This window comes from Juglans regia, chromosome 16 (genome assembly GCF_001411555.2).
Source record: "Juglans regia cultivar Chandler chromosome 16, Walnut 2.0, whole genome shotgun sequence".
Lineage (NCBI taxonomy): Eukaryota > Viridiplantae > Streptophyta > Magnoliopsida > Fagales > Juglandaceae > Juglans > Juglans regia.
Genome location: NC_049916.1, coordinates 254230 through 274078, shown reverse-complemented (window position 1 = coordinate 274078; position 19849 = coordinate 254230). Strand labels below are relative to the sequence as shown.

At 37.1% G+C, this 19849-nt stretch overlaps 1 protein-coding gene across 10 annotated transcripts; it reads right to left on the bottom strand.

Moving 5' to 3' along the window:
• Positions 1 to 226: 226 nt before the first annotated feature.
• LOC109004518 (silicon efflux transporter LSI2-like) lies at positions 227 to 6095 on the bottom strand. Of its 10 annotated transcripts, none has more exons than XM_018983086.2 (6): positions 5838 to 6095; positions 5547 to 5669; positions 4302 to 4367; positions 2245 to 3626; positions 1896 to 2085; positions 227 to 722 (listed from the first exon to the last, which is right to left on the bottom strand). In XM_018983086.2, the coding sequence occupies exons 4-6, from the start codon at positions 3430 to 3432 to the stop codon at positions 460 to 462; spliced, it is 1641 nt and encodes a 546-aa protein (XP_018838631.1). In that variant the 5' UTR covers positions 3433 to 3626; positions 4302 to 4367; positions 5547 to 5669; positions 5838 to 6095; the 3' UTR covers positions 227 to 459. The 10 variants fall into 10 exon arrangements, with proteins under 10 accessions (XP_018838631.1, XP_018838634.1, XP_035542424.1 ...); XM_018983089.2 differs by having other exon boundaries at positions 2245 to 3510; XM_035686531.1 differs by having other exon boundaries at positions 5865 to 6095.
• Positions 6096 to 19849: the final 13754 nt, after the last annotated feature.

Here is a 19849-nt window from a genome sequence, read left to right as displayed (position 1 = left end):
ATTTTTCCCCGCCTACAAAAACCCAAAAAAAATAAAAAAATAAAAAAACATATATACTATATGCCGTTGTGGATTATTTTTAATTACACTAATTTTATGCATATATTTTAAATTATTTCTTACGTTAATCACTTAAAATCAAATATCAAAATTCAAGCATTTATAAAGGAAACGATTAATTCTCAAGCCAAACAGCTTATTATTCAATATCTTGCCTTGTCCAGTGTCCACGTAACCCATCTAAAAACATTGTTGCTTTTTCTCCATTTAATTTTGCATGAAATGATGTGTTTTACTTGCACAATCACTCATAAATTACATCTATTGTATGCTAAGATTTGGAATGAATTTATTGAACAATTTTGCATAATTCATATTATTGGTCGCTCAAGTTTGAGACAATCTACATTTACACTTATTTAAAAACACAAAATATCCTAATTCTTGTGAGCGTCAAAGTCATCTTATAAGTGCCAAACCAACAGCGGTGACTATAAGAGTCGAGGGTACTCCAAATTTGAGATGGCTCCAAAAGGATAAAGTGTACCCAAGGTGTGGAGCTTGGCGAGCCTGTTCACACACTATTAAGTTGGCAGCTGATCCTAATAATGAGAGGTTCCCAGCTATCGTGCTGACCCAAGCTAAAATAAGCCATGCCTTTTTCTCATCAGCTACGGAAATTGCAGCTGCAGATGCTGCCACTCTTCCTCCAAGTAAGAGAACTGCATGGTAGAAGCATTGGGTTATAAGCAATCCCCATAAAAATAGTTTAAAATGGCCTTTATAACGCTAGTTGATCAATAATGGTACTTTAGATCAGGATATATAGCCATGTAATCATAAATAATATTAAAAAATATATTCTAATAATATTTTATTCAATGAAGAAGAACCGACAGTAGAGTATGAACTTGTGGAGGTGAATAATGTTTTGGGTGATTCTATTACATTTATTCAAGCAAATGATATGCTAGAGTACGAGAAGATAGTCTGAAGATGAGATGCCAATGAAAATGAGATGCCAGTGAATGTGTAGGTTTTGTTGGGATTGAAAATTTTATTTCAAGTTTTCTTGAAAAAATTGTTGATTTTGGATTCAGACATTGTTAGAAGAGCTCGATTTTTGTGGGAGGTTAGTGACTGTTGGCTTCTATCAATTTGATGCAAGAAATTTCAATCTTGGTGAGTTTACGGGCACAAGAGTGATGTTGAATAAAAAGAAGAGACTAATCCAGCTTTCAAAGGATTGAAGCAAAGACTTTCAAAATCTGAGGGTGAATTCTCCCTAACCTGAGGAGATTAGGAATCGTAAGGAGGATTTTGGGAAAGGAGAAATTACCACATTGCAAGAGAAAAAGGCCCTAAGCCCAAGCGGTGGTTCGAAACTCCGCATTCACGCTTTTGGGGCTACCGAATTGGAGGAATTTCCCCTTTAATTACTAGAGGTGCAATTGTGAAAAATTCATTGATGAGTCTGTGCATCCTCAAGATTAGTTGGCACTTTGTCCCTGACACCATGTGCCGTGATTGAGAAACAAACCTCCATGAGGGATCTAACCATTATTGTAATTATTCAAGTCTTCAGAAATAATTACGAAAGTGCCAAATTGTGTAAGAGTGGAAGTTAGAAAACTTTTTCAGATTGAAATGTCTGCTTAGAAGAATGATGGTACACTCTCAACTTGAGTGAGATTTGAACATGCATGTGAAAATCTCAAGTATTTAAAAGGGAGTAAGGGAACAATTGAAAACACAAAGCATGTAATGAAAAGGGTAAATTCTTCTATTGGTCCATGAGGTTTTGTTTAATTTCAAGTGGTTTCTAAGGTTCATTTTTCAAGAACAATGATAAAATGGATAACACAAAAGTACATGGAAGAAATCCAACAGCATACCAGTTGGTACGTTTGAAGCCAAATTTGACAAGATGAGTATGATAATGGCCAGGACTGCTATCCCACTAACCCGATCAATTTGCGCATAGGGCTCCATTAAGTCCCATAGAGTACTTGGGATGCCAGTTTTGTTGAAGCCATCAACCGTGATAAACATTCCACAGAAGAAAATTAAAAGTAAATAGGAGACCTGGCAATGAACAGAAATAGACTTCAGATATAACTCTCGAACAAGCAATCCACGTTCCTTATCTACTACAAGGTATGCTCTAATATTTTCAAGTTCCACCAATAGTTGAAGGGAAAAATAAGGAGAAGAAGAAAGAGCATCATGTTTAACAGATTATACCTTTGCAAGGCATGGCCTAGCATCCTTGAAATCAAGAACCACGAGAGCAAGTGCAGCAGTAATTGCAGTCCACGACATATTCAGACCCATAAGCAAAGCAATCAACATCCCTATCGTGACAAGGTAAACGCATGAATTCCACATCCTTCTCCATCTCAAGGTCAAATCTTCCTTAACTTCTGAAGACTGTACAGAAAGTGCATCTCTTAGTCTCTCCACTGATGCAGCATTGTGTGAAGTAGTGGTTTCTTCCCTTTTTTGAGAAGATGCATCATTAGCCACTTCTTTTGATGCATTAGAATTTCTCGCAGACTCCAACATATCACTATGGACACTGTGGATATCATTCTCACTGGGAGTTAATCGATTTCTAATGGTCTCAACATGGCCCATATTCCTATTTATGTCAAGAGGGCTTTGCACATTTATAGCTTCCATTGTAGAGTTCCATTCCTGAGAACTCGAGGATGTAAAATGTGACATGGTGGCTGGTGAAAAGCGATGAGAATTCAGGTCCTCCTCCGCAACAACTTCTATAGCCGCATCTTCTTCATCTTTTGGAATAGATAGCAACCTCCAGTACATGAATATAAGAATTAGACTGTTGGCAACAACTCCCGAGAGCATTGCAGGGAGAATGCCGATTAGAAAATTCCCGAAAGATATCTTACTCTGAACAGCTATAACCAAGTTTTGGGGGTTGCCAATTGGAGTTACTGAAGACCCAATATTCGAACTAGATGCCAGAGCAAGAAGGAAAGGATGAGGTGGGAGATTATGTTGCCTCGCAATTTTCAAAACAAACTCGGTCAAAACTACGCAGGAGGTATCATTAGTGAAAAGCGCACTTGAAATGGCAGAAATCAAGCAGATTCGAAAAATTAAGTCCTTTGCTCCTTTACTCTTCCATGAGAGCAACTTTCCCAAGTACTTGAACATATCAGCCTTTTCGAGATAGACACTGACAAGCATTGTCCCAAAGAGGAGACCAAGTATTGGGAGATCAATTGCAGCATATGCTTGATTTGGAGTTATGATTCGAAATATAACCATCAGCATGGCTCCAAGGAGGGACCCTGCAGTCCTCCCAATTGGTAGAAAAGGAACTGCAGGGAAAACTGCCAAAACCCAGAAGATTGCGAAAGCAAGAGAGCCTAGAACCACATTCACAGAAGTAGCCAAGGCCATCTTTTTGGCTTGGTAAGCCAAAAAACTCTACAGCTCCAAAGGCTTAATATATTACTGAAATTCCACAGCTGACGCCATCTTACCATAAAACAGCTGAAAATTAAATTTCTGTGGAGAATATGTCTTCCGACACTATAATACATTAAGCGCACTAACATGATAGCAAAATCCATTGAAGAACTACGACCAAACACCTGGAAGGTAAAGACTAAACTCAAAAAAATTCTAGGAAGATACGAATGCAAATATGTTGCAGCTTCGAATACTCTATAGTTAATAAACTAATAGAAAATAAGCCCATGGTCAAGTAATACAAGAGATCAACAAGTTCAACTAGCACTAACAATCTAGATTTTTCTTGTTTCTTGTTCTTTTATCTAGAACTATTTATAAGAGGAGAAACCAGGATTTATAATGAAAGCAAAATCTAGCCAAAATTAATGTTTGAATTTTTCTATTTCCGAGGCACGTCAAATGTACTCAGTTTGGAATATATATAATGAAATAGTTTGTTAATGAAATAACAACCAATAAATAGTAATAAAATAGACTAAAATGTATATGTATTCCCAAACGAACTGATCGACAAGACTTGGTTCATCAACAAAACGTATTATTCAACTAATCTCAGTGAGATTCCGAACTGAGTTTCAGAAAACCAGAATATCCAAAATCAGAAGTTTTCTACATAAATTAAAGAAATGTGAGGGAATACATAAGTAATCAATATATAGTAAGCCGCTTTTTAATTTCACAAGAGGTTTGAGACGACATGACTTGCACAAGTCAAAATCTATAGGTAGTAAAGTGCGATTTCGATGGCCGTGTCGGTGGATTTCTAAGCTAAATCCCAAGAGACAATTTCTAACCTGAGATTGGGGAACTAAGATGTCACATTCAACTTCTGAACCGAGCAAAGCGGGAGTTGAAATAATCTGCAACGTTCAAAAACAAGTGTCATCTACGTGTTAAAGTTGAAACTTGTATTCGGCTCTTGCCTCCTGGTTTGGGATTGGATGTATTAGATTCCACTGAAACTTTTGAGCCAGAGTAGAAAGAAAGAAAGTAGATGAAACGAAACTGCCTAATTAGAAATGGAGCCTCAAACACGAGTTAGTGAGGGCTGTAAACAAGCCAAGTTAGAGCATTGGCAATGGCCTAGCCATTGCCAAAGTCAAGTGCAAATTTTACCTTTTTTTATCACAAAGTTTCTACATTGAACTAGCTATAGCCATATATTTTAGTTTTGAGCTACAGTAATTTTTCCCACCTAGCTATATTTGGCTATACACTATTGAAGGACCAAATGAGTTTTTTATTATTTTTTCTCAATTTCCCTCCCTTTCCCTCCCTTTTTGGTAATTTTTCTTGCCAAATTACTTTTCTTTTATGATAAAGTTTCTAATTGAGGGTTCATTTATTTTCTATCATTATTAGCTTAATACACAATATAAAAATATAAATAGCAAAAAAAAAAGTTAGCAAAAATTAATTTGTTGGTTTCAAGAATTGTTGTATAATTTTTTTTTATCAAATATTATTAAAATATATGAAGTATATTTACAAAATATGAAAAAAAAAATTTGTCAAATATTATTAAAATATATAATATAATAATATTATTTTGACTTTAAAATAGCTAGTCCAATGTGGACTTAGATAGTCAAAAGTTAATACAATAGCCAAAATGTAAGATTTTAGCCAAATTTTAGACTTGGCAATGGCTAGTCCATTGCCAATGCTCTTAGAGCGAGCATGGAGTGTGCGAACTGGTGCGAGCTCGGTTCGTTCACTACTCGAGTCGAGTTTGGGCTCGGCTCGTTTGTCAGTTGGGCCTATAGAACTGTTCAAGCTCGACTCGTGTACAAGAAAGATGAACTTGAGCTCAGTTCTGTTAACCAGCCGAGCCAAGCTCGTCTCGAACTCGACTCACTAATACAAAATTTTAGTGCAAGAAAAAGAAATAATAAATATCAACCGAAAAGGTCAAAAAAAATATTAAGTACATTGAGATTTGAATATGATCTCTTCAAATAGAGAAATGATACTTGCAGTCGTGAACGTGCAGTCGTCGTGCAATCACTTTAAAAAAAATGAATAAATAAGAGACCCACCTGAAAAGAAATTAATTTTTTAATAGTAGACCCCACTCTTTTTCAAAGCGACTACATCGCATTTGCGCATTCCACGACTGTACGTAACATTACTCCTTCAAATATATCAACATATGTTCAGATCTACAGGAGAAGAAAACCAACAATCAAAATAAAAGGTTTTAAAAAAAATGTTCATTAACTCAGATCTATAGAAAATAGATTCACGATGGAAGAAAAAACAAACAAAAGAGAAATAGAACAGAGAAAATGAGGTTGAAAGAAAAAGAAAAGAAAAAAATAATGATCAACCGAAAAGGAGACTGCAGATCCACGCACGATTCTCTCTCGGTAACCTCTCTCTCTTCTTGCTCAAGGCATGGCTCTCTCTCTCCGAGTTATCCCTCAAGGCACGGTAGCTTTGCCGCACCACCCCAGCCAAGCCTTCGTCTAGCCACTTTTCTGACTTTCCTCTTGCTCTTTCAAGTTTACAGCTTATTAAAGCAGCCTTGAAAAGAAAGAAAGATGCCGCCGTTCTTCTTATGACTGAGTAGTTAGTTGACTTGCTGTAAAGTTAAATTTGTATTTATAGAGATATGTGACCCTAGTTGGAATAAAGGGGTAGAATCTATGTTTAAGTACTTTTATACCTATTTCAAAAAAAATAAAAGTACTTTTATACCCTTTTGATTTTGAAAAACTAGCATGGCCTTTTTTTTTTTTTTTTTACATGGGCTTCAGTTTCTCTTTGGAACTTGTTTTTTTTTTTTTTTTTTGGTTAAATCTTTGAACTTGTTTTAAGATGGCCTTATTTTTTATTGTTTTTAAATGATCATTAAAAAAAATTCTGATGGTTTGGAAAATTAAAAATTATAATTTATATATATTTGAAATACATTTAATACATAGTTATAGACTATAATGATTTAGTTATAGTGATTAATATAACCATATAATAGTATTAATATTAGACTATTAGTAATAGTAATTTAATATAACTATAACTATAGTCTATATTAGGCTATTAGTATTAATTATAGTGATTTAGTATAACTATATTAATATAATATAATTATAGTCTATATTAGACTATTAGTATTAGTTATAATAATTTAGTATAACTATATTAATATAAGTATAGTTTATATTAATATAACTACTAATATCTTATGTACTTATCAAAATTTAGTAATAATATTTGAGTGATTTTCTTTCTTTTTATATATTATATATAAAACTTATATATAAAAAATATTTTGTATAATATTATTTTTGTATAAACCTTATGTATTCATTAGAACTTGTAAACTTATAATGTTATATATTTATTGGACTCATGTATTCATCATAACTTCTAGTTCTATAAGACTAGAAGTTAATATTATAAATTTATATATAGTATATGTAGTAGACTATAAGTAAGACTAAGTTTATATACATCATTATGAATATTATAAAATATATATATCTAACTTTTGGCTATTTTATTATATATGTATAAATATATACGAGTCGAGCTTCATGCGAGTTTGTTCTCGAACATTAATCAAGCTGGTCGAACTTTATACGAGTTTGTATCGTTTAATAATCGAACCTAATTCTATGTTTACAAATGACCCATTTAATATTCGATTCGAGTCGATTTCGAGTTTAATCTAGTCGAATTCGAACTGTCTGCCGAGTAGCCTGTTCATTTTACAGCCCTATGATTCACGACTCACGACTTCTTTGGAAATTACAAAAGAACAGGTTAAAAATTTGAAAATATCTATGCAACCTCCTACTATTCACACAAGACAATATCTACACAACCTCCTACTATTCACACAACCTCCACACACTACATTTTTTTTAATTTTTATTATTTTTTCTTTTATCAAATATTTAAGATATGAATAATGAATAGAAGAATTAAATTTGTTTAAAAAATATAAACTAAAAAAAAAGAATTAAAAAATATTAAAAATTTTAAAAAATGTGGTGCGTGGAAGTTGAAAAAGTTGTGTAGCATTACTCTAAAAACTTTTCGTCACACGTCATGGCAGTAGCTGGCTGCCCTAGTCTTATTTTGTTCCTATTTTTTAAGTAGGCCGGTGTTCAGTTGGGTTGTATGTTAGCTCTGGGGAGCACTCTCATTCGAATAATCAAAGTTAAATTTAAATTTTTGTTAATATGAGATGAATTAGATTTTGGTTGTTTTATTCACGTCAAATTTTTAGCTTGAATTATCTAATTACTCATTATATAATAATAAAATAATATGAGATAAATTTACCTTTACCTATTTCATTCACATCAAATCCTCACATTGAATTATCTATTTATTCATTATATAATAAAATAATATTAATTTAATTTTTTTAATTTTTAATTTATTTAATTTTATCATATTTTACCATTCCACTGATTATATGTTAATTATTAATCATATTCTAATTAAATTATTGGTTAAAAAAATCATATTTTCAATAGTCATTTAATGCTTATAACCACAAATGTCTAATTAAACTCATCTAAAATTCTATGTAAATGTCTTAATTACAAATCAAATTTTCATATTTTCCATCCAACTCTATTTTTTTTTGTCAAACTTTCTTCTATCCAAACTATAAGTACCTCTGTGTTGTTGTTTGTTAGATGAGTAGTTAAATGCAACCATTTTGTATTCATGGACTCATCAGGCGTGATTCGCATTGCTAAAAAGTCTGCACTACTAAAAGATTTGCACTATACGCACTACTAAAAAACTACAAAGATTTGCACTAACCTAAAAAAATAAAAAAAAATACTAAAAGATTTGCACTATACACACTACTAAAAAAAATCTGCACTATAACATAAAGGCTGCATCAATCTGCACTTGCATAAATCTGCACTACTAAAAAAAGTCCGCATAAATCTGCACTTGAACATAAACTCAGCAGCAAAATACATCTCAGCAACATCCACAAAATAATACAAACTTAGCAACATCCAGAACATCCATAGCTTCCAGCCCAAATAGTACAACACACACATTTCAAACATAAACTCCAAACTATCCTAGATCTGACACATAGTGGCTGCCTAGCCAAGCACATGTGGCTAGGCAGCAACTAAAATCAGAAACTAAGTCTACCATCTAACTACATTAATGCATATTTACAACAAGCAAAGGAGTAGAAGTATCAAACAATTACTTCCCTCCAATAGGTGTGGATGGAGATGTGGATGCAGATCTATTCTTCATTTTCTCGTAAACTTCCTTTTGAAAAGTTTGAAAATAGTCTTATTGCATTGCATTCATGCCAGCAAGATCTAATTTCATAATCTCTATATCAATCTTCTTCTTCTTAAGTGCAATTAATGACATTCAATCGCTCGCGGCCTTGGTGACCGATTCTCTCCTTTCCACCATGCACACGATTCTATCATCAATCATGCGACTTAAGGCTTTTTATTAAACTCAGCATCTTCACCTTCTCTAGACTTCATCTTTCTCTCCCTCTCTTTCTCACTCTTATTGCCTAGAGGTCTCTCACCAACGATCTCGTTGTTGTCATTGAGAGTTTCATTTGCTAGCGGAGTTGAATCAGCAATGGTTGGACGTTTCCCAAGTGGTCTCCTCCTCGTGTACAACATCGACATATGTTGCTGTCATTTCGGTTGGTGTGTTAATAGACTAGTAATGTTCCACAGTGTACTTCGCCTTCTCATTCTCTTTATACAATATTTTGGCCTTCTTAAGCTTAAATGAGCCAAGTGAGAATGTTAGAGTAAAAATGAGCTCAAGCACTAAAAAAAATCAAGGAGAAACTAAATTATTACATTGTCCTGCTCTGTGGCATAACTGCGATGTATTGACTCTACTTGGGCAACAGCAGCACAATATTTATTTGTGCATTTTTAGATACATTGTCATCGATTGATCAATGACACTACAGAACGTTCAGGACTGTTTGGTTTTTTATACTCATTATAATATTCACCTATTCTCTCCCACATTTGAGCAGATTTTTAGTCATTCCCGTGTATAACATCGATGCTAATGTTTAGCCAAGTTGAAATAAGGAGATTGTCCTCTTATGCGGTGAAAGACACACCTCGAAATGATCTTTTAGAGAGTGGCATTTTTCACTTTCGTGATGTGAAAAATGGACCAGAATATTATCATCTATGCTATCAAAAGGGGTACTGCCTTCCCCTTGTCCACCACTTTGTAAGAGAGTGGTGAAGAATGGATCCTCATCAAATGGTGTGGTCATCATTCATCGTATTATAATTATAATGAATGAAACAGTTGGGGTAGAATAAGATACAAACTACTTGTATCATGCATATATATAAATATATATATTAATGTCAGCAGATTGTCCAAACAAGTAATGATTTGATAGCAATATAATATGTCACAAATTGTGGGATCCAGTCATGTGTCACACTAACTGACTTATTTAGCACTAATTAACCATAAAAGTATACGTAGATAATGTACTGCCACTATTGATTAACCATAAAAGTACTGACTAACTGACTTATTTAGTACAACATAATAGAATCAGAACCCCATAGTAGCACTTGACCTCTTTAGCTTAAAATGCTCACACATACAAAACTCAAAAACATTACATCATTCTCTGATACATCCAGCTCCAACAAGAATAATGCATATACTATTTTTCTCGCCTAAATCATATTTCATCCTTTCAACCATCATCACAAGTTTTTCATATTTAACATAACATGCCATCGAAACTTAAAATGGCACTGCATACTTTTCAGTGGGACCAGCACTTAAAACCTTGGTAAAAGAGACAATAGAAATCAATACAAACAACCCGAAGTCAAGATTAGGTCCAGGACTTATACCTCAACATTCAACCTCTGGGTAGAGAATGTGAATGTGAATGAAAGCAAAAACCATGTAATAAGTACCTTTCTAAAACAAAATATAATAAATTCTAAAGCTCATTACTAGACACCTATATCCCAACATGTTCTTATTTATGAGAACCAAGTGTCTCAAATTATATAAGACTCAATAGAGAAATGCTTAAGAGTGATGTCAAATGAGGTTTCTAACCAGCAAGATGGGGCTTTATTTTTTTATACACTTCCTATTATCTATCAAATGCATAATCTATGAAAAAGTTTTTGTGGTATTCCAAGTAAAAGGTTCTTTGATACATTTGTATGGTTTGGATGTTGAGCTGAGTTGAGTTCTTTATGAATAATTGTGAATTGAGATGGTAGAGTGAGTTTTGTGGGATCCACCTAAGATGAGTTTAAATGTGTTTGGATGTTAAGATGAATTTAGATGTATTTATGGAAAGTTGAAAAAGGTTGTGGGTCCCACGTGTAAGGAAGTGTTGAATTGAAAAAGGTTGTGGGTCCCAAGTGTAAAGAGGTCTTGAGTTGAGATGAGTTTAGTAATTTGAGAGTTGGGTGTTTAGATGTTAGACTTAACTTAAAATTAGACTGAACTGAATTGAACTCAGATGAGTTTAACAACCAAACGTGGCCTAAGTGTTGTGGGGGTTTTAGCTAACAACAATTATGAAAAATACTTGGGTCTTCCAACTATGGTTGGAAGGTCAAAGTATCAATCATTTAGAGCTACTAAAGAGAGGATTTGGGCTAAGATCTTAAGTTGGAAGAACAATTTTCTATCACAAGCAGTGAAGGAAATTATGCTGAAAGTTGTTATTCAAGCATCCCAACTTACACTATGAGGGTTTTTTAGTTACCAAAGAAGTTGTTAAAGGAGATTAGCTCAATGATGGGGAAGTTTTGGTAGGGGTATAGTCAAAATCAGAAGAAGATCCAATGGAAAAATGGGGGAGTCAAAAGGGAGTAATGGTTTGGATTTTAGGGACTTGGAATTTTTTAATAAAGCTATGTTGGCAAAGCAAATATGGAGGTTCCTGAATAACCCAAGCTCTCTTGTAACAAAAATAATGAGGCAAGTGTATTATAGAGATGGTAATGTTTTGAATGCAAAAAAGGGTTTTAATTCTTCTATGATATGGAAGAGTTTATGGTCCTCAATAGAATTAATAAAAGAATGAAGTGTGTGGAGAGTTGGTAATGGTAACAATATCAGAATTTGGCATGATAGATGGGTTCCAAGACCTGTTCCTTTAAAAGTCCAATCCCCTATAACAATTCTAAGTAGTGATGTAGCAGTTTCTAAGTTGATTGATAAAGATGAAAGCTATTGGAAAAAAGATTTGATCTCACAGCTGCTTCAGGTGGATGAAATGGAGCTAATTTGCAAGATTTCAATAAGCAGAAAATATGCTTAGGATAAATTGATATGGGGGTATACTGCAAATGGTAGATTCAGTGTGAGAAGTGTTTATTACTTGTAACAAACTCTCAACAGACAAGTGAAGGGCGAGTGCTCTGGTGAAATTGCAGGTTTGATCAATTAGAAACAGATGTGGAGCTTAAATATACCAATGAAGATTAAACTGTTTGTGTGGAAGGCTACCCATGACTTACTATCTATTTTGCAAAAATTGGTTAAAAGGAAGATGCTAGAATCCGATTTATGTAATATCTGTAAAAGGGAAGTAGAGACAGTGTCTCATGTATTGTAGAGTTGCCCTGCTGCAAGTGATGTTCGGGTTGAGTCTCTAAGTCCTGTAAACAAATGACCAAATTCAACTATAGATTTCTGTGTTTTATGGTCAGATTTGATTGCTAAGTTATCGGTGGATGACTTTTAGTTGGTCTGTTTTATTATAAGAAGGATTTGGATAAGGAGGAATTATGTAGTTCATGGGAAAGCTTTAGAGGGTCCTTATCAGGTGGTGATGACAATAAGTTCAGATAGGAATTTGTTCTTAAATTTCCTAATTAAAGAATTGTCTATCACTGCTAATGAAGAAGGTGACAGAAGAGAGGCATGATGGAAGAAACCATGCTACAACTGGCTTAAAGCAAACTGGGATGCATCTGTTTGTACAAAACATAATAAAACAGGTTTAGGTATAATCATAAGGAATGATCAAGGAGCTATCATGACATGTGTAAGTGCAAATGTGAAACTTTGTGAGAAACTTGTGGTTGCAGAAGGCATGGCACTGAGAACGGCAACGAAAGTTTGTGCTAATTTGGGATTTGAAAGTATTAGTTGGAGGGGCGCCCAAGTGGGGCTGACCCCCTCCTGCTTGTAACGCATGGCTTAAAGCCATGCGTTACTTGTAACGCATGTAACGAAGCCATGCGTTACTTGTAACGCATGTAACGCATGGCTTTAAGCCATGCGTTACTGCTGTTACACTTGAATATTGAAGGCTGGCCTTTAAGGCCGGCCGTGCATAGGAGGACTATATATAGTCCTCCCCAATTATGTTTTTGGCACCATCTAAAAAATAGAAAAAGACTCTCTCTCTTTTTGTTCTCTTTTGATAAAATACTTAGGCTGTGGATTGATTAAGTGTTACTCTAGTTCTATACTACGTAGTACACTTTTGCCACTAAGAGGAAACGCTTGGAGTTTATCAATCTGGAAAAACTTGTGGATCAATTCTTTAAATTGAGCTTGAGGTATTTTTCCGCTGTGCATTCTAACATTGGTATCAGAGCTATTTTTTAAATTGCTTCCAGTTTATATTTTTTTTCTCGCATATGCTTGAGATTTATATGGTGTTCTTTTTTCATCCTCTTTTTTTCTCTCTAGTTCTAAAAAAAGAGGAAGGCGCACCAACGCAGTGGTGCTGCGCGCACCACCGCGAGGTGCTGCCCTGCACCACAGAGGTGCAGCGCGCACCAGCGCGGTGCAGAGCGCACTTGCGCGGTGCAGCACGGTGCAGCGCGCACCCCTGCGGTGCCGCGCGCACCACCGTGGTGCAGCGCGCACCAGAGAGGTGCTGCGCGCACCACGGAGGCGCAAAGCGCACCAGCAAGGTGGTCGGCAGCACCCTGCTGCTTGGACCGATCATTTCCGCCGCCTGCGGTGCTGCGTGGGAGGCTCCATGGGTGCTGCTTCGAACGGCTACTGTTCACGTGAACAGTAGCCGAAGCAAGGAAGGAGATGACCATTAGGTCATCTGCCTTCCATGGGCTTGGGCCTCACGGCCCAGCCCAATTTTTTTTTTTTTTTTTGTTTTCCTGCACTCGGGCTGGGCTTGGCCCAATTTTTTTTTGGGCCATTCGGCCCTTCAGTGTCTAAAAAAAAAAAAAAACTGGGCATTTTTTTTTAAAAAAAAAAGGCCCAATTTTTTCAAGCCATTTTTTTTAACAGAAAATAAAAAGAGGGGATGAAATTTGCATGACTTAATATATGCTAAGATATATTGTTATATTACATGTGATTTTTTATTTAATGTTTTAGATTAAATGTGATCACATGTGAATATATAGTTATATTCATGCTATTTTTTTTTATTCCATTATGTTAATATTACATGTGATCTTTTATTTAATTTGTTATATTAAATGTGATGACATGTATATGTGAATTGAACATGTGGATATGTGACTATTTTATCATCTATGAATGTTAGGCTTAAATGTTTATACATTAGTCTTTATTGATAAAATAGAAAAATTCCCACTAAGTAGTCTTAGTTAGAAATGTCAGTGTAGATGATAGACTGAAAAAAATTGTAGTGACCCCAGTAAGAATTGTAAATGCATTGTATAGCCAAAAGACCACAGTGACCCCAGTAAGAACTGTAAATGCACTGATGGAACAAGAAAAATGGACTGTAATGGTCTTATATGAACCATCTTTGTAGACTGGCCCAACAGGTTACTGTGGTTGAAGTAGCTGTCCTTGTAGACTGGCCCAAAAGGTTACTGCGATTTTAGTAGGTTATGTCTTTACATGTGACTAGGACTAGATGACTACTTAAGATAGTGGGAGTATGGTTGAGATTTATGATTAATTCTCCCATATTTGTTTTTTGAATTTGCGCGGGAATTAGGTTAGAAATTTAATAATTGGATATTGCGGCGCAAAAGATGATTTTGAAGCCTAGCGATTTTTCGATTTTGCGACATGTCTAAATTATTTTTTTTCTAACTTGGATGGACGCGGCAGATTTCTTAGGTGTGTGTGTAATATCCCTTCTTTGCGTATTGTAGTGAAATGGCATCCAAGAGTATAGTTGCCGATTTAAACAAAGGGGAGAAATTGGATGGGGAGAACTATGACATTTGGCATCGCAAGATCCAATATGTTTTAGATGAGCAAGAGGTCTTGGAGGCCTTATCTCACTCCCTTACTGAGCCCGGGGAAGGGACCTCGGAACAACACAAAATAGATCAATTAGCCTATTCTCAATGGGCTAAGAAAAGTAGGTGCGCGCGCATAATAATGTTAAGCAGCATGCACAATGATCTAATGTGTGAGTTCGAGATCTACGACACTGCCCAAAGCATGTGGGAGGCTTTAAAGTTGAAGTTTGGTGGAACTTCAGCCACTAGGTTGCGTGGGTTAACCATGAGGTTTGACTCCTATAAGATGCGCTCTGACCACACGATGAAGCAGCATCTTAGGGCTATGTCAACCATGATCCGCGAACTTAAGTCGGCAGGAAACAACCTGACTGATGAACAGCAAGTCCAGGCAGTGATAAGATCACTGCCGAATTCTTGGGAGAATATGAGCCAGAACCTGACGCATAACGAGAATATCAAAGACTTTGATGATGTCTCGCGTCACTTGGAATTGGAGGCTGAGCGCCTAGAGGCTGCCAAGCCCAATCACACGGCCTATGTGGCTGATTCTGGTTCGCGTAAGGCATCAAGGCCTAAGCGCAAGAAGTCCAAGAATGGGGTAGCTGCTGGACAAATTAAGAAGGTGTCAGGAACTTCTCAGCGCAGCAAGAGGGGCAAGCGCGGGAAGAACAAGTCGAAATTAGAGTGCTTCAACTGTGGAAAGAATGGCCACTTCGCTCGTGACTGCACTGAGCCGAAGAAGGTACACTCTGACTTTTCTCGCATTATTTTTGTAACTAGTCATGTGATGGGTGCTCACTCCTATCCTGTGTGGACTGTTGATTCAGGAGCGACCGAACACATAGCGCGAGACAGAGTCAGATTTGTTGAGTATCGCCGGATTCCAGCTGGGAGTCGTGATATCAAGGTGGGGAATGGAGCTAGCGTGGAGGTACTGGGACTTGGTACCTACAAGCTGGACTTGCGGGGTGGCCGCACTCTTTTCCTTCACAATGTGCTATACGCTCCCGAGATCCGACGAAACTTACTTTCTGTAGTCACTCTATTAAGATTTGGTTTTTAAATTGTATTTGAAAATAATTATGTTTCTTTTCATTTGGGCCATGTGTTTTATGGCAATGCTTTTCTTCAAGACGGTTTTATGATATTGAATTTGGAGTATTCAAACTTAAATGAGTCTATTGCTTTTCTTTCTACATCTGATAATTTGGATTCATATAAATGGCATGCTAGGCTTGGCCATATAGGGCAAGATAGAATGACTAGGTTAGCTAGAGAAGGCCTAATAGGCAATCTCGCTAAGGTCATCTTGCCCACATGTGAACATTGTCTAATGGGAAAAGTTAAGAGAAAACCGTTTGGAAAAGCCACAAGGGCATCTTTTCCACTGCAATTAGTCCACTCAGACATCTGTGGTCCAATGAGTGTGAGGGCAAGACACGGAGGTGTCTACTTCATCACATTTATAGATGATTTTTCACGTTACGGTCATGTCTACTTAATCTCCCATAAGTCTGAAGCATTGGAATGTTTTAGGCGATATCTAAGAATGGTTGAGAATCAGTTAGACAAGAGTTTAAAAGCTCTAAGAACTGACCGAGGACGAGAATATCTCTCTAAGCAATTTAAAAGGCTCTGTGATGAAAAAGGAATCAAAAGACAGTTGACGATGCCGAGTACGCCGCAGGAAAATGGTGTGGCGGAAAGGAGAAATCGAACACTACTTGAGATGGTTAGGTCAATGATGGCGCAAGCAAACCTACCAATTTCTTTTTGGGGGGATGCACTTTTGATTGCTGCCTACATTCTTAACCGAGTGCCCTCCAAATTAGTAACTTCCACCCCATATGAACTATGGACCGGCGAGAAACCCAATTTGAGTAACTTGCGGCCATGGGGTTCAACGGGTTTTGTTCACAACCTTTCTCATAAGTATGAGAGGTTAGGCCCTAGAGGGAAGAAGTGTATCTTTATAAGGTACTCAGAACACTCTAAAGGGTATGTATTAATAGGTGAACAATCTGATGGAAGTGTGACTGAGATTGAGTCACGAGATGTGGATTTCATTGAAGATCAGTTTCCAAGTAGATGTGAGGTTGATAGGAGTTTAAAACTTCATGAGATTGTGGAACAAGAGGAAAGTGCTCCAAGGAATTTAGTTGAGAATGAGGAAGAAATTCTTCAAGCTCCTACAAATTATTTGAATCCGAGTGGGAGCACATCACTTGTCACAACAACCTCAGCCGCGTAGAAGCACACGTGAAAGTATTCCCCGTCGTCGTTTTGAGATTGAAGGGGAAGCTTTTATGGTAGCTCCGCATGATGATGACGAGCCTAGGACAATTTATGAGGCTCTCTCATCTTCTACTAAAGATGAGTGGATGAAAGCTCTTAATGATGAGATTGAGTCTATGAAGACTAACCAGGTCTGGGATCTGGTTGATCTACCAATAGGGCGTAAGACTATTGGGAACAAATGGGTTCTTAAGGTTAAACGCAAGTCGGATGGATCAATAGATAAGTATAAAGCTCGCTTAGTGGCGAAAGGATATACCCAACAGGAGGGTATAGACTATGAGGAGACTTTTTCACCAGTGGTGAGGTTTGCCTCAATTCGCCTGATTCTAGCTATAGTAGCAAACATGGATTTGGAACTCTACCAGATGGACGTTAAGACAGCATTTCTCAATGGAGAACTAGATGAGGAGATCTATATGGATCAACCAACGGGTTTTGTGGTCAAAGGTCAAGAGCGCAAAGTGTGCAAGCTCAAACGATCTATATATGGCCTAAAACAATCATCTAGACAATGGTACCTCAGATTCCATCGAGTCATTCTCTCGAATGGGTTTACGATGATCACAGAGGATCATTGTGTTTATGTCAAAAGGTTTAAGAAGAGTTTCATTATGTTGTCATTATATGTTGACGACATACTACTAGCTGGAAATGATAAAGGGTTGATAGTCGCCACAAAAGAGTGGTTATCCTTCAATTTTGAGATGAAGGAAATGGGTGAGGCAGAATACATTCTGGGAGTTAAAATCTACAGAGATCGCTCAAAGAGACTTTTGTGTTTGTCTCAACAGACTTACATAAAGAAAGTCCTCGAGCGCTTCCAAATGAATGGATGTAAACCCATTGACACCCCTGTTGCGAGGAGCGAGAACTTGTCTAAAATGATGTGTCCTAAGACTCAAAAAGAAAAAGAAAAGATGGCCCGTGTCCCTTATGCTAATGCTGTGGGTAGTCTGATGTACGCAATGATGTGTACTCGGCCTGACATATGCTATGCAGTTGGCTTAGTGAGTAGATTCCAATCAAACCCCGGACTAGCTCACTGGAAAGCGGTCAAAAGAATTATGCGATATCTCAAGAGAACTGCGGACTATGTGTTGTGCTATCAGGGTTCAGATTTGCAGCTAAGAGGTTACAGTGATGCCGATTGGGGCAGCGATCTAGATGAGCGCAAATCAACCACTGGGTATGTCTTTCTGCTCAACCAAGGCGCCATTACATGGAGCAGCAAGAAACAACCCTGTATAGCGTTATCCACCATGGAGGCAGAATACATAGCATGTTCTGCAGCAGTTCAAGAAGCTGTTTGGTTACGGAGGTTCCTCAAGCATTTAGATATTGGCACGGATACATCAGATCCGGTGACAATATTCTGCGATAGCATGGCAGCTCTCGCATATGCTAAGGACTCAAAGTATCATGGAAGAACCAAACACATAGATATCAGATATCACTACATCAGAGACATGATAGCGCAAAAGGAAGTGGTTCTGAAACATCTTTCTACGAGTCGCATGGTTGTTGATCCCTTAACGAAGCCTATAACAAGAGATGTCTTCGAGGCTCATGTTAGGAATCTAGGACTGCGTAGACTATAAATGTAATTTGTGTTTCAAATGACATAAAGATGTAACATTTCCTTTGGGATATTAATACAATATGATTCAGTTCTTGTCTTTATCGTATTGTTTCTAATACACACACAAAAGATATGTCAACAGGCTTAGATCGGCTCACTCACACGAGCGATCGCCTCTAGCGCTTAAGTAGCGAGTAGAGATGAGACATTGTGTCCCTAGGTACTTGTCCAAAGGGATAAGTTGGTTGACACAAAGTTATGTCGCCTTAGTGGGAGCTAAGATGAGGTCCATTGATAGGACTATGCATGGGTTACCCCACCATCCATGTAGCCTGTAGTAAGCCAGATGCGAGTTCCTCTTTGACGCCTTGGAGACGTGCAAATTGAGGAATTCGGGTTAGACGCTTAAGGAGCGGCTAGACTGAGATCTGTACGGTGTTGATATAGACATATGCTCTTTGAGAAAGAGAAATCCACCGTAGCATGTGTTTCATACTATATGTGCTTATACGACCATATGAGTAAGTGAGTAAAATGTTTCCCTCTTTCTCACTGTGTGAGTCTCATTTCTTAAAAAATGTCCTTTACTTTTAACTATGTCACGAGATGGAGGTTGTGATGTTTGCTACTTTGGCATGCTGTCTATGGCCATGATTGATACGGTCTAAAGAGGCATTGTTGGGAAAGCAGTTCAACCAAAGTTGAGTGATATGAGTGTAAAGGGAAGACTGTTCAATATCGTATCTTCGATAGTGTTTGCTGACGTCATACAAATGACGCTACATCTTGGTAGCGGCTAAAGGTTGTGAACACATTGAAATATTTGGAGGTAGTCAAGCATTGTTCTGAGTTTTTAAACTCAAGAGGGTTCGAAAATGCTTGATCTTGATGCGATCGAATAAGTCTAGGACATTACCAGACACTTTAGGGATGTTACTATGCTGGTCTTCTCTGGGAGAGATTAGGTGTATGTACTCCCTCCTTTCTACAGATGTGCTTGGTGGTCGCACAGCCTATTTATTTGTATGAACAAGATTGAGAACATTAGAGAGATGCTGACCTGGGGTCATGCCCACTGTGTGCGAGTGGGAGATATTAGTTGGAGGGGCGCCCAAGTGGGGCTGACCCCCTCCTGCTTGTAATGCATGGCTTAAAGCCATGCGTTACTTGTAACGCATGTAACGCATGGCTTTAAGCCATGCGTTACTGCTGTTACACTTGAATATTGAAGGCTGGCCTTTAAGGCCGGCCGTGCATAGGAGGACTATATATAGTC

Excerpts from the sequence above, each read along its gene's own strand:
- LOC109004518 (XM_018983086.2), bottom strand. The coding sequence starts at position 3,432 with ATGGCCTTGGCTACTTCTGTGAATGTGGTTCTAGGCTCTCTTGCTTTC. Across the intron at positions 2,086-2,244 it reads CTAGGCCATGCCTTGCAAAG|GTCTCCTATTTACTTTTAAT; the intron begins GTATAATCTGTT and ends GTTCATTGCCAG. Across the intron at positions 723-1,895 it reads GGCTTCAAACGTACCAACTG|TTCTCTTACTTGGAGGAAGA; the intron begins GTATGCTGTTGG and ends TCTACCATGCAG.